This window comes from Leptodactylus fuscus, chromosome 2, assembly GCF_031893055.1.
Source record: "Leptodactylus fuscus isolate aLepFus1 chromosome 2, aLepFus1.hap2, whole genome shotgun sequence".
Classification (NCBI taxonomy): Eukaryota; Metazoa; Chordata; class Amphibia; order Anura; family Leptodactylidae; genus Leptodactylus; species Leptodactylus fuscus.
In genome coordinates, this window is record NC_134266.1 from 163,122,667 (window position 1) to 163,136,007 (window position 13,341).

The following is a 13,341-nucleotide window of genomic DNA, read 5'->3' on the forward strand; positions in this document are numbered from 1 at the left end:
CGTTCTCTGACAGCCATTGCAAGACCTGTTCCTGGTTCTCGGGCCTACTAAGGTTTGTACCCTGCAGTTTAGTTAATGTGGCAAGCAACCCTGGCACTGTGGAGTGGCGCAATGCTTGCTGCCCCACAGGAGTAGGCACGGGACGCCCTGTGGCTTCACTGCTACCTTGCTCCCCAGAACCATTCCCCCGACCTCGCCCACGGCCTCGTCCACGTCCCTTTCCGGGAGCCTTGCGCATTTTGAATTCCTAGTTAGAAATTGGCACTGTATACCAGTAGTAAAAATTGTGGGTGCACGTAACCCCAATATATTCTTTGAATTCCCAGTCAGACACTGGCACTATATGGCAGTAGCAAGAAATGAGGGTATTTGTATTCCCAATATACTCTTTGAATTCCCAGTCAGACAATGGCACTGTATACCAGTAGTAAAAATTGTGGGTGCACGTAACCCCAATATATTCTTTGAATTCCCAGTCAGACACTGGCACTATATGGCAGTAGCAAGAAATGAGGGTATTTGTATTCCCAATATACTCTTTGAATTCCCAGTCAGACAATGGCACTGTATACCAGTAGTAAAAATTGTGGGTGCACGTAACCCCAATATATTCTTTGAATTACCAGTCAGAAACTGGCACTATATGGCAGTAGCAAGAAATGAGGGTATTTATAACCCCAATATATTCTTTGAATTCCCAGTCAGACAATGGCACTGTATACCAGTAGTAAAAATTGTGGGTGCACGTAACCCCAATATATTCTTTGAATTACCAGTCAGAAACTGGCACTATATGGCAGTAGCAAGAAATGAGGGTATTTGTATTCCCAATATACTCTTTGAATTCCCAGTCAGACAATGGCACTGTATACCAGTAGTAAAAATTGTGGGTGCACGTAACCCCAATATATTCTTTGAATTACCAGTCAGAAACTGGCACTATATGGCAGTAGCAAGAAATGAGGGTATTTATAACCCCAATATATTCTTTGAATTCCCAGTCAGACAATGGCACTGTATACCAGTAGTAAAAATTGTGGGTGCACGTAACCCCAATATATTCTTTGAATTCCCAGTCAGAAACTGGCACTATATGGCAGTAGCAAGAAATGAGGGTATTTGTATTCCCAATATATTCTTTGAATTCCCAGTCAGACAATGGCACTGTATACCAGTAGTAAAAATTGTGGGTGCACGTAACCCCAATATATTCTTTGAATTACCAGTCAGAAACTGGCACTATATGGCAGTAGCAAGAAATGAGGGTATTTATAACCCCAATATATTCTTTGAATTCCCAGTCAGACAATGGCACTGTATACCAGTAGTAAAAATTGTGGGTGCACGTAACCCCAATATATTCTTTGAATTCCCAGTCAGAAACTGGCACTATATGGCAGTAGCAAGAAATGAGGGTATTTGTATTCCCAATATACTCTTTGAATTCCCAGTCAGACAATGGCACTGTATACCAGTAGTAAAAATTGTGGGTGCACGTAACCCCAATATATTCTTTGAATTACCAGTCAGAAACTGGCACTATATGGCAGTAGCAAGAAATGAGGGTATTTGTATTCCCAATATATTCTTTGAATTCCCAGTCAGACAATGGCACTGTATACCAGTAGTAAAAATTGTGGGTGTATATAGCCCCAATTCTATTGCTAGGGGACTTGCAGGGTATTTCTGGGGTGAAGGTGGGGGGGCACACCGTTGGAACGGGTATCGGGGTATATATCGGGTATACGGGAATACACTGACAGTGTATTCCATTCAGGATCCTGGGAAAGCTGGGTTGCGGCGATTGAGCCCGTCAGTGCCACGTTACACTGACAAGCTTCTCCCTGGAATTTAGCTCTTACAAGAGCTGTTGGTTGTCTTCTCCTTCCTATCCTAGCCTGTCCCTGCCTACCCAGAATCTAAGCCCTAGCTAGCTGGACGGAAACCTCCGTCCTCGGTGAATTGCAAGCTCAGAATGACGCGAAGCTGGGCGGCGCTGTTCTTTTAAATTAGAGGTCACATGTTTTCGGCAGCCAATGGGTTTTGCCTACTTTTTTCAACGTCACCGGTGTCGTAGTTCCTGTCCCACCTACCCTGCGCTGTTATTGGAGCAAAAAAGGCGCCAGGGAAGGTGGGAGGGGAATCGAGTAATGGCGCACTTTACCACGCGGTGTTCGATTCGATTCGAACATGCCGAACAGCCTAATATCCGATCGAACATGAGTTCGATAGAACACTGTTCGCTCATCTCTAGTAATTAGGGCATGTTCTTCTAACTTATCTTACAGTGAGGAATGGAGAAGGGTAGGGTTTAGCATTAGTTGCACCCTAGAGTCCTCTAAATAAGATCCCACCCTGGTAACATTCTGATACTTAAACTATCACAGAAATTGATCATTTATTATTTTAATTTATATTCAGTTATGCGTTAAATAAAGCAGCCCTTAATGCATGTCTTTACTTATTGGTGTTCTTTCAGAAATTCTCTTTGTGACATTCCCAGACATATGTCTGATAGCTACTTGTTAAGAAAAGAAAACATGAAAATCTATGTTAACTATCATGCACCATAACTAAATATTCCATAACTTTTCAATGTCAGGCAATGTTATAAAAGAAACTGTCATTACTAGACCCTTGTATTTTAGAACTTGCTGATTCTATATACAAAATAAATCGGATAATACATATTTTCATATGGCCTGAAGGTAACTACTATGCTAGTTTTGATTTGCATGTCATAACAAAATGACATGTACTAACTTTAATAATACGAATTATACTTATTGCGCTGACAATTTAAACAATAACTTCAAGGTTGGTTTGGAACATTCACGGAGATATGCACATTACATAGTATCTTAGCACGGTGTACTTTGACTATGATAACAGTAAAACAAATCTAAAATACCTTAGGAATGCATCATGTGTATCTGCTACATATCACTCAGATGGACTAAATAATGCAGATATGCACACATAGTTACAAAACAACAGTACATCACGATCCTATGTTCATAAATTCTTAAGCTGAAAGTGACATTAGCTTGGTACAATTGTCTGTACGATTTAGCATAGATGGCTGGTTACTTCATTTTTTTAAATCATTACACAAAAAACATTTTGGAATACCTGTATGTTTTCCATGAACATTCTTGTAACACCTCCACTTTCCCCCTGATTTATTCTATTAGGGCTGTATTTAATATTGATGCTTATAATAATTCAACTTAATACACAAATATATTTCATGGAATCGCATTAGAGAGACTTCATTAACACATCTGTACTAGTTTTCTAGATGCATGAAAATGTGTTGAATCTTTGGTGCAAGGCCACCTCTTATGTCAAAGTTTTCTGCGAAATTGGGTGGATCAGAGCCAAGAGCAGGGCAGGGACACCTTGGTCTCACTTATTTATCATAACCCATGACAGTTATATTGGAAATCTCCGCCAGATCCTTATTGCTGTAGATCTTCATTCTGGTGCACAGGTATGTGCCTGATTTATGAAGAAGCCAGAGTTTCTTCATAAATCAGGGCTGCATATGGTGGGCCCTTTATTTAGACAGCATACAAAACAGCAGTCTAAGGCTGGTCTTAAACGACCGTAGTTCAAGACCGCAAATGGTCCGCAATTGAGGGTTTTTAATTGGGGACCATTTGCGGACGCATTATATTCCATACGGCCTCTTACACCACCGGATATTTTATCCGTGGTGTGGCCGGGCCACAACCGTGGTCTGCAATTTATAGAACATGTCCGTAATGGCCGTAATTCACAGCACTGCACGGACTCGCCGAACTTGCCCATAGAACTCTATTGGCGAGTGCAGCAGTTTACGGGCATCTGCGGAGTCTATGTTGATGATCAGCAACTAGTGTTGTTTCAATGAGTCTGACTGACCTAACTTCACAGTACACCTCATTCACTGATATATTCAGTAAGAAGGAGACTAAGATTTTGCCACTCCACTGTTCATACGACCGCCTCATTGAACCGCTCCCAAGCTCAGTACGCATAGACATCTCCAATTTACCAGTGTTGTTCCTTTGCCGACTGCACTGCTGGGATGTGAGTGCTTCAATTCAGTCCTTGCCTGTAGGGTACACTGGCCATTTAAGTTACTTTACACCTTGCTGTCTGCTGTCAGCAAATCTCCTGAAGCTCTGGGCTGTTAAAGGGAAGCTTCCTAGCTTGATAGTGTTCTGCATAGGTATCTCTCGCTTATTTACCTTTTTTCTGATCTTGGATTGGTTTCTCATACCTAATTCTGTTCTGTTTGATCTGCCTTGTGCCTGATTACTATGTTGACTCTGCCTCCTGCGCTGACCTCTGCTAGAAATGACCATGACTAACCTATCCTTCTTTGACTACTCTCTTACCTGATCTATCGGTGCTATTCCAGGGTCTCTTGACCCTCCGGAGACAGCCATAACCTACACCAGAACTACTCCTAGAGGAAGCGACCTGGTAGTTCCCTGTAGTGAACACCAGGTCTCTGTAGAGAGGTTAAAGGGTGAAAACCAGAGGATCACTTTATTAATTCCCTCCAAAACCCAAACCGGTTAGGTGACATAGTAGGTAACCCCACTGACTATAATCCAACCTGTTAGGTCTCTGCCTCATTTTGCCAGATGAAAAAATTCTATATGCAGGACTATTTAGGCAGAACTTTGTGGACAAAATCTGCATCAGATGTTTGCAACAGAATCATGTTCAGTGATCATATTCTAGATCACTGGACATGAGTTGCAAAATTTTGAGTCAGGAAAGATTTCCTCCTCCTCCTCCCTAACATGAAGAGCCTAGCATCTACCTCACCAGTTTTTTTTTTTTTTTTTACTTTTTTAATTCTTTTGGATTAATGCTGCAGGTTCATAAGTTGATCTAAATTGACTTGCTTACTTTTTCACCCTCACAATGTGCCTCATTTTGTAAACATTTGAGTTAAACTATGGTTAAAAAAAAGAAATATGATCTTACTCCAGAATGGGTTATTGTTTTATATGGCATGGTACGTATTGGAATTATTACATGGCCGACAACATATTCTATTGATGTCATTGACTCATATTCTGATTGTAGATGAGGGACATGGGGGTGGATATCTTGTTTCTTTTTCTCTGTAGTTATTGCTATTTCAATTTCCCTTGACATGTCACACCATTACTTTACTGTTCATTATATTTGTTATATTTTAAAAAAACAAACAAAAAAAACCTTTAAGGCTAAGGCCCACATTGCGGAAATGCAGCTTTTTTTGTTGGGGTTTTTTGAGCCAAAGCCAAGAATGGCTACAAAATGGACAGGAAATATATAAGAACTTGTTATACTTCTCCCTTTTTCTCAATCCAATCCTGGCTTTGGCTCAAAAAACTGCAACAAAATCTGCAACAAAAAAAAAGTGTATCCTCAACGTGTGGCTTCAGCCTAATAAACAGAGTCATAAAAGAAAAATGTTGACATACAGGATCATAATATAGATAATCTCCAGGTAATTCCGGAATTCAAGAAAAGTGAGAAATTAGTTATGAAATTCATGTACTGAAGTGGCCTATTAAATGCTGATATGAAGGATGACTAGTTATACATGCTGACATTTTATATTCAATAATGAATGTAATAATAATGAATAATGAAAGTAGATCAATTAATAGTATAACTATGAGAGTGACAATCATTTCCTGCTGATCAGTGTCAAAGAGAAAATGTGAATGTTCATGTTTCAGGGATTAACATTTCCTGCAGCTGGTTTGTATCCATGTATGTAGATGTGCAATTATGCGGAAATAGTATGCAAAGCTAAATACCAATAGACATGTCCAATTTCAAGCACATTTACCTGTCATTCGGACATTTGTTGAGAGCAGACCAGTCGACTTGTGGATTTATTAGTATGCCCCATGAGAGGAAGACAGATGTTGGAGTCAAAGTACCAATAACAAGCTGTAATGGTTTCTGAATGGAGTTTTTCTCTGTTTGAAAAAGGCCAGGTTTTATTAATATAGTAAAACAAACACCCTCAATAAGTAATAATAAATCACAATTGTATACACACTATCTATCTAACTAACATTACTGTGAACCCCAAAATCAGATATATCCAGGACATACACACATGGACAAAATTCTTACCCATTGCTTAATGAAAGAAAAACCCACAATGGCCACAGAAATAACTTGAATCTGAAAAAAAGTAATACTAACCAAACTTCGAGGGCAATATGGTGGCTCGGTGTTTAGCACTGCAGCCTTGCAGTGCTGAAGTCCTGGCTTTGAATCCCACCAGGACCAACATCTGCAGGGGGTTTGTATGCTTTCCCTGTGGTCGTGTGGATTTCCTCCCATTCTACAAAGACATACCAATAGGACCAAAAAAAATGTAGATTGTGATCCCTGTTTGGGGCTCACAATCTACATTAAAAAATACTAACCAAACTTCATGTTGACAAGCCACAAAGTTTCTGGGAGAATGTCCTACGGACAGATGAGACAAAAATCGAACTTTTTGGCAAGGCACATCAGCTCTATTTTCACAGACAGAAAAATGAGGCATATCCTGACAAGAACTCTATCCCTACTGTGAAACATGGAAGAGGCTCTGTTATGTTCTGGGGCTGCTTTGCTCCATCTGGCAGAGTGTCTTGAATCTTTGCAGGGTACAATGGAATCTCAAGACTATCAAGGGATTCTAGAGAGAAATGTGCTGCCGAGTGTCAGAAAGCTTGGTCTCAGTTGCAGGTCATGGGTCTCGCAACAGGATAATGACCCAAAACACACAGCTAAAAACACCCAAGAATGGCTAAAAGGAAAACATTGGACTATTCTGAAGTGGCCTTCTATGAACCCTGACCTAAATCCTATTGAGCATCTTTGGAAGGAGCTGAAACATACTGTCTGGAAAAGGCACCCTTTAAACCCGAGACAACTGGAGCAGTTTGCTCATGAGAAGGGGGCCAAAATACCTGCTGAGAGGTGCAGAAGTCTCATTGATAGTTACAGGAATCGTTTGATTGTAGTGATTGCCTCAAAAGGTTGTGGAACTAAATATAAAGTTATGGGGGCCATCATTTCTGTCCAGGCCTGTTTCATGAGTTTTTTGGATTTTTTTCTTAATTATGTTGAAGCAAAAATCAATGTCTGACTTTCATTTGTTAATTTTCATAGAGATTTTATTTATTATTACTTTTGTCACATTCGTTATTTGTTAGTTGTGTGTTTTTCTTTCATTAAACGAGGGGTGCCAACAATTTTGTCCACGTGTGTACCTTTTATTGGTATGTTATGCTTTTTTCCCCCCATTTTTTTTTCCATTAGAAAGTGAAATATGCCACTTAGTGCCTGCAATGATCTATAGTGAAGATTATGTGGACTCAGCAAATATGACATTATGTGAATGTTTTGGAGCGGAGAAGTCTTTATAATAGAGATAAATTAAATAGGTCCTAGATGTATATACAATGTAATTATTAATACATCAATCATAAAAAAGTATTGTATATTCAGCAAATGACTTCAAAAACAAAGCATACATGGTAATAAGAAGGAAATGACTTAAACATGAAACAAAACATTCTAGTGTAATTTGCAAATGGGATTAAATGAAACTTGGCAACATACTTTAATGGATAGACATATTTTACGACCAGTCCAATGAAGTGCAGCTTTTGCTGTCATTCTTAAACGCTTATTTCCCCTCAGTGTGGGTGACATGATGAAAGGGGCTGCTGTCTGTTTCAGTGTATTAGCTAAAGCAGCCTCTTGTCCATCATGGATGAAGCAGAGGCGTAGAAGGGGGATGGATTAAACTAATGAATGAAGTCAGACATCTAGCCTAATATCAGTAAACAAGAGCAGGAGGAAGCTTCTAGACCATGTTGGAATTGTAAAGTGGTGGAGGCTACCCCATTCAACAAGAATGGCTTCTATGATGTGAGAAGTCCCTGCCTCCCAGCAACATACTGTCACATACTATAATCACTACAGGATAGTGTGTATAACTAGGGGCCAGGTGGTGTTTACAAGGTGTATACTATATTAATTTAATGGTGATGACTCATTATGGGCTCAAGTGTACTGGACTACTGCGAGTTTATGTATCTGCTACTCAGTCATTGTGCCTTCTTCAATCTAGCATTTTTGGGAAAGAAAGCAGAGCAGGGATCCCCCTAAATTGGCAGAGCCCAGTTGCGAGAAGTGCCCTTTTTGTGCCTCTCAAAGTACAGTCTTTACACACTATGGTCTGACACTTTCTAGTGACTTCGTGCAGAAAGGTCTCCTGTAAAAGCTTTTGAGCCAAACTATTGTCACCTCAGTAAAGTACCAGTGATAACCAGAAGTGTGTGTTTCTCAGAGGAATCACAAAAGTACAAAGATCAGGGAGTACAACTGCTCTGCCTTGGGATAGAGCAGTGTCAGGTGGGTTTAAATGGCCATATGTGGGCCCCTAAGAGGTCTCCATCTTACAGAATGACAACAGAAGGTCTACTTCCGAGTCCACAGGAGTGGCACTGAAATTAGCCATCCAGAAAGATTTCACAAATATAAGGCATTTTACTAAGTTTCATAAATTTCTATTTAAAACCTCTACAACTGTCATTGAATCACCTCTTTATACAATGATGCCTAGTACCCAATTCTAATGTCATTTTATTGGGCCTCAATGACAAAATTACATTCAGTGTGATGGTAAACAGGGGGATATATTAAAAGACTATACAATATACTCTTCCTTAATATATTTTATTAGCTGCATCACTGCTACAACAAGGCAGTGTTACACTTCTCAATAGAGAACACAATAGTTCAAAATAATCTGCACAAAAGAGTAACCAATGTAACCAATTGCAAATATTTCTTTCCCCTTCTGTTTGTAGCTGGAGTTATTCAGCTAAACAAAGTATATTAGGAAATGAGAGCTAAATTATATGCCTTTCATAATTATATGAGAGTTCAATTATATATTTCAGTAAATGTAAAACTACTACTACCACCTGAAACTAAAAACATAAGTAGAGAAGTGATCATCACATGGCAGACACATGGGCTGCTGCTATCCCACAGGCCTCAGCCTAACTGCAAAATCTTATAGAAAGAAAGCTTGAAATTAGAAAAATGTGTTCTCTAGTATCATTCTTTAACATATGTTTAGCTACTTGGCATATAGTGTGTACCTCCACTTATAAACAACTCTTCATAAATGAATAGTACAGGCGAAAATAAGAAACTTTCATCTCCCTCTACCCCACCCTCTCCATAGAGATCTATGTGTGAGGAGAATATGGAGAATGATATAATGTAAACAAGCAGTCAGATTGAGGATAAGGAGCAGGGGAACAGTTTAATAAGTGATGAAGGAAACAGATAACCTTAATATGATATAGTACAAAGTTTCTTATATAAACCTATACTATTCATTTAGGAAGATTTTCCTTATAACTGGAGATACGCTTTAAGACTAAAATAATGAGAATTGTCTTACCTTTACAGGATTTTTTAGGGTTGTCATTTGGTTTCACTGCTATTAAATATCTTGTCTCTGCATCTGAAATGACATGACGAATATATTATAACAGGAAAACAATCAAGGCCCCTAATTAATGAATTAATCAATTGAAATGTAAAATTTTTAATGTTCAGAAATTCAATATGAATTGTAGTAATACATTTATAGCAAACAACAGTGTAAGAGAAATGATACTGCAGTGTTTAATAGAGTTTTGGAGCCAAAGCTTATTCTATAGCCCCATGTTGCAGAAATGCTGCTTTTTATATTGCAGATTTTGTAGCAGTTTTTTTTAACCAAAGCCAGGAATGGATTAAGTAGAATGGATAAGTGTAAGCGTGTCTTATATATGTTCCATTCCTTTTGTCGACACTCAAATTTCTATAGCAAAATCTGCTACAAATAAAAGATATTTCTCTGCAATGTTGTGCCTTAGCCTTATAGTTAAATTTGAAGAAAGGAGATGATTTTGCATATTTTACATTTCTTTAGAATACAGTTTAGACTTTGGTTTAAAAAACTTAAAGCAGTTGTCTAGATGTATACCTACAGTATGTATCAAGAGTCCAGCGGAGATGGAAGGAAATTCAGAATGCGAGTAGTGAGGGATTCATGTACTACTCTGAACCATTTTTTATTTGGACCAACAATCCCTTTCCAGGGTTATTCAATTACTTTTTCAATATCAGAGACAATTATAATTATCACTTATGTTAGAAAGAAAGGAGGTTGTCACAAGATTGCACTTTTGTAGCATTAGCACATTATCTTGGAAGAAATTTCAAGGCATGTTATAAAGTAACATGTTACTAAGATATGTGAAGTAAAAAACTCACCCCACACAAATAAATAGTGTTGTATTTTATTACTCATTGCTCGAATCCCTTATTATGCTCATCTGGAGATTTAACATGAACCCCAAAATTGTTAATAAAAGCTAGTCAAAACATTATATGTGCCCAAAAATATTGCCAAATGAAACAACATAAATGTCAATAGAAAAATAACGTTGAAGGTGGAGGTGGAAAATATGAAAAAATTCACCTAGCTTTAATGCCCATTAACTACCTTAAAGTCCTAAAGGTTTGAGAACCTCTGTTTTGTCTAATCTGCCATAGTGAAACAGAATACTCATTTTATTTCTAATTTTGTTTGCAATCACAGAAATAAGATCAATGAGTGTGGAGAGCAACAGAAACAAAACACAACGCTTCATTTTTGCCTCCTCCATATAAGTCTGTGGAATAAGATACATTTTAAGATTCTGCATTTTTCAAAAACACATGTGTTTTTGAAAACGCTGTGTTTCTTGCTGCAATATGTGGATGAGGTGAAATGAAATTTCATTCACTTTTCTGTAAAACGCTGTGTATATTTTTTTTCTGCGTTTCCGCAAGAGGCCATTTAATGGGGTCCCCACTTACCATGTGTTATTGATATCCTCTTATGTTGTAGAGAGGCCTTTGGGTCCCCTGATGCTAATGGGACCAGAAGTAATTGCTATCGGTGCACCCCCTTCAGCAAAGCCACTGGCCTCAGCCTAAGACACTGACTATTTTGTCTTTTAAGATAAGTGTCTAGACAGTAATTTCCCAAGTGAAGCTATATCGTGCTGCCAACTCTGTAATTTGCTGATAAATCAAGCTGGCAGTCATTAAGAATTTACACCACAATTTCCTGATATAATGTAATGTTGCACAGTACCATATAGATGTTTGGTTTTACATTATTATAACTGCACAAACTGCAGATTTTAAAAATGTCTTATCAATATTCTGTATATAAACCTGTTACTGTTACTATACCAGCCAGAATGCCCAGACAGAACATGGACGGTAAGCATATAAAGCTCTAATTATTTCACACTTCATCAGAGAGCCATCCACACAATATCACATGAAAATTTAGCAATAGGAGCATCTTATAAACTTTTAAATATAGATATTTTCATGATACAGTCAAGTTTTAGTTAAAAACTCTGGATATATCTTATAATACAAGCCTTCATCAGCAGAGATTAACTAGTGTTTATACATTTGGCAATGATTAGTAAACTAGATGAAGAAACATATCAAAAGACTGTACAGTTTAGAGGAGAAATGTCTTTTATAAACATGGCCAGCTCTTAGCTCCGCTTTTCTTTTAGCATGTATTCCAACTCCCTAAACAGCATATTCCATATGAGTGTAAGCTGAAAAGTATGTGTAATGGAAATTTAGATGGAATATAATAAATGCAAGGGCATGTTATATTTTTGCAGTTGCCCCAATTTTTCATGCTATAATTACATCAGAAACAGCGCTTCTTGCAAATGTCCAGGAGAACAGGTCTCTGTAAATGTTCTCTTAAATTCTTTGCTAAGTTCTTAGAATTATTCACAAAATGAGGTTTAAAAAATAAGCAGACACAATAATTGTACAGATATTTCAAATATGGACATTCTAAGTACCAACCTGTGCAATATCTGTACTTTAAATGGGCACTGACTTTTCAGACAACACAGTCTCATTTAAAAAGCATGTGATTCTGAACCAAAATGTAATTCACCTTAATTAAAGTGCTTCTGCTTTCTGTCTGAAAAAGTCCCTGCTAATATAAATCTCCCTTCTAGCTAATTTACAGTTCACTACTTATTACTAGGGAGGTCCTGTCCATAGATACACTACAAAAGCAAGACAGTCTCACGGTGAGTGAAAGGAGAAGGGACTGGACTCCTCAGACAGTGAATGCTGAGGGAATATACTGTACTTATTCTGCTTACAGCCCCTGCACATGTCTGCAAACTGCTTTCCCTGTGCACTGGACTGAACATTCTGCATACAGTATCTCATAGCGTACAATGTAACAAAAATCTAGTTATGTACTTATATCTACTTTCTGGCTGTTTGTTTTATTACAGATGTGACAATATTCACATACAGCAAGCGGCTTTCCTGAGTGTGCTCATAGATTTCTCTTTTCTTATGTCAGGGATATTTTAGCTGCATCATGCCTGCATCTATTTGACCTGTATTTGCAGTCCTGTGTTCCTATAGTATGCTCACCTGGGCTTTTACTCTTGGCAGAATTACATGTAAACAAACTCGTAGCATCTATAGTGAATAGGGGAGAGGGGCAGACTACTTTTTATTGTACACAATCCCTGCCTTGGAGACAAATGTAAATAATTTTGCAGCCATAATGGGGATATTAGCAGCAGAAAACCAATATGAAACTAGGTAAGAAGGCTTATTGAATCTTAGAACAGACTGCCCATCAAGACCCTGCAAATATTTTAATGTTTCATGAAAATTCAGGTACCCTTTAAAGGGTTCAATATAGGATAAGGAAAGGAAAATATACTCAGCCCTCCAATGACAAAGTCTTATAAAGTCCAGTTTCAAATCCAAATATTCAGGTGTCCGGCAAAGAAACAAACTGTTGTCAGTCCAAGTAGCTGCAACGGGGCTAAGGAATAGCAGTGGGAAATCTCGCCCTGCACTACTCCCACTAGCTATCCCGGTCCCTGCCTCACGGGTGTAGGTCGGCTGTTCTCAGGCTAAGCCTGACCCCGACGGCTCCTCTCTCACTGATACCGTAGGCCTAGAGGGAAGTGGGAGAAGGAATGCCCTATAAGATCTCTAGGGACTGGAGACTAAAGGGGGTCACCCCTAACGAACAAGTGAAGCTGCTACTGACAGGGACTGACAAGGGTGTGCGCTGACTAACAACACAAGCAGCACACAGGAAAAATGTGGGAAAGGATTTCCCCAAACCAATATGGGAAGGAGCCATACACTAGGAAACAAACACAGGGAAACTGAGTAGAAATCAAAGGATAAGGCAATTCACTC

General features: G+C 38.5%; 1 protein-coding gene across 18 annotated transcripts in view; it reads right to left on the reverse strand.

The window, feature by feature from the left end:
- The window catches only part of ABI3BP (ABI family member 3 binding protein), a 277,686-nt gene that overhangs the window by 172,349 nt on the left and 91,996 nt on the right, over positions 1-13,341 (reverse strand). For all 18 annotated transcript variants that reach the window (XM_075265013.1, XM_075265012.1, XM_075265014.1 and 15 more), the window contains exons 3-4: positions 9,485-9,547; positions 5,846-5,978 (exon numbers count right to left, since the gene is read on the reverse strand). In XM_075265013.1, the coding sequence (XP_075121114.1) occupies positions 5,846-5,978; positions 9,485-9,547 (196 nt within the window). The remainder of the gene's footprint in view (positions 1-5,845; positions 5,979-9,484; positions 9,548-13,341) is intronic.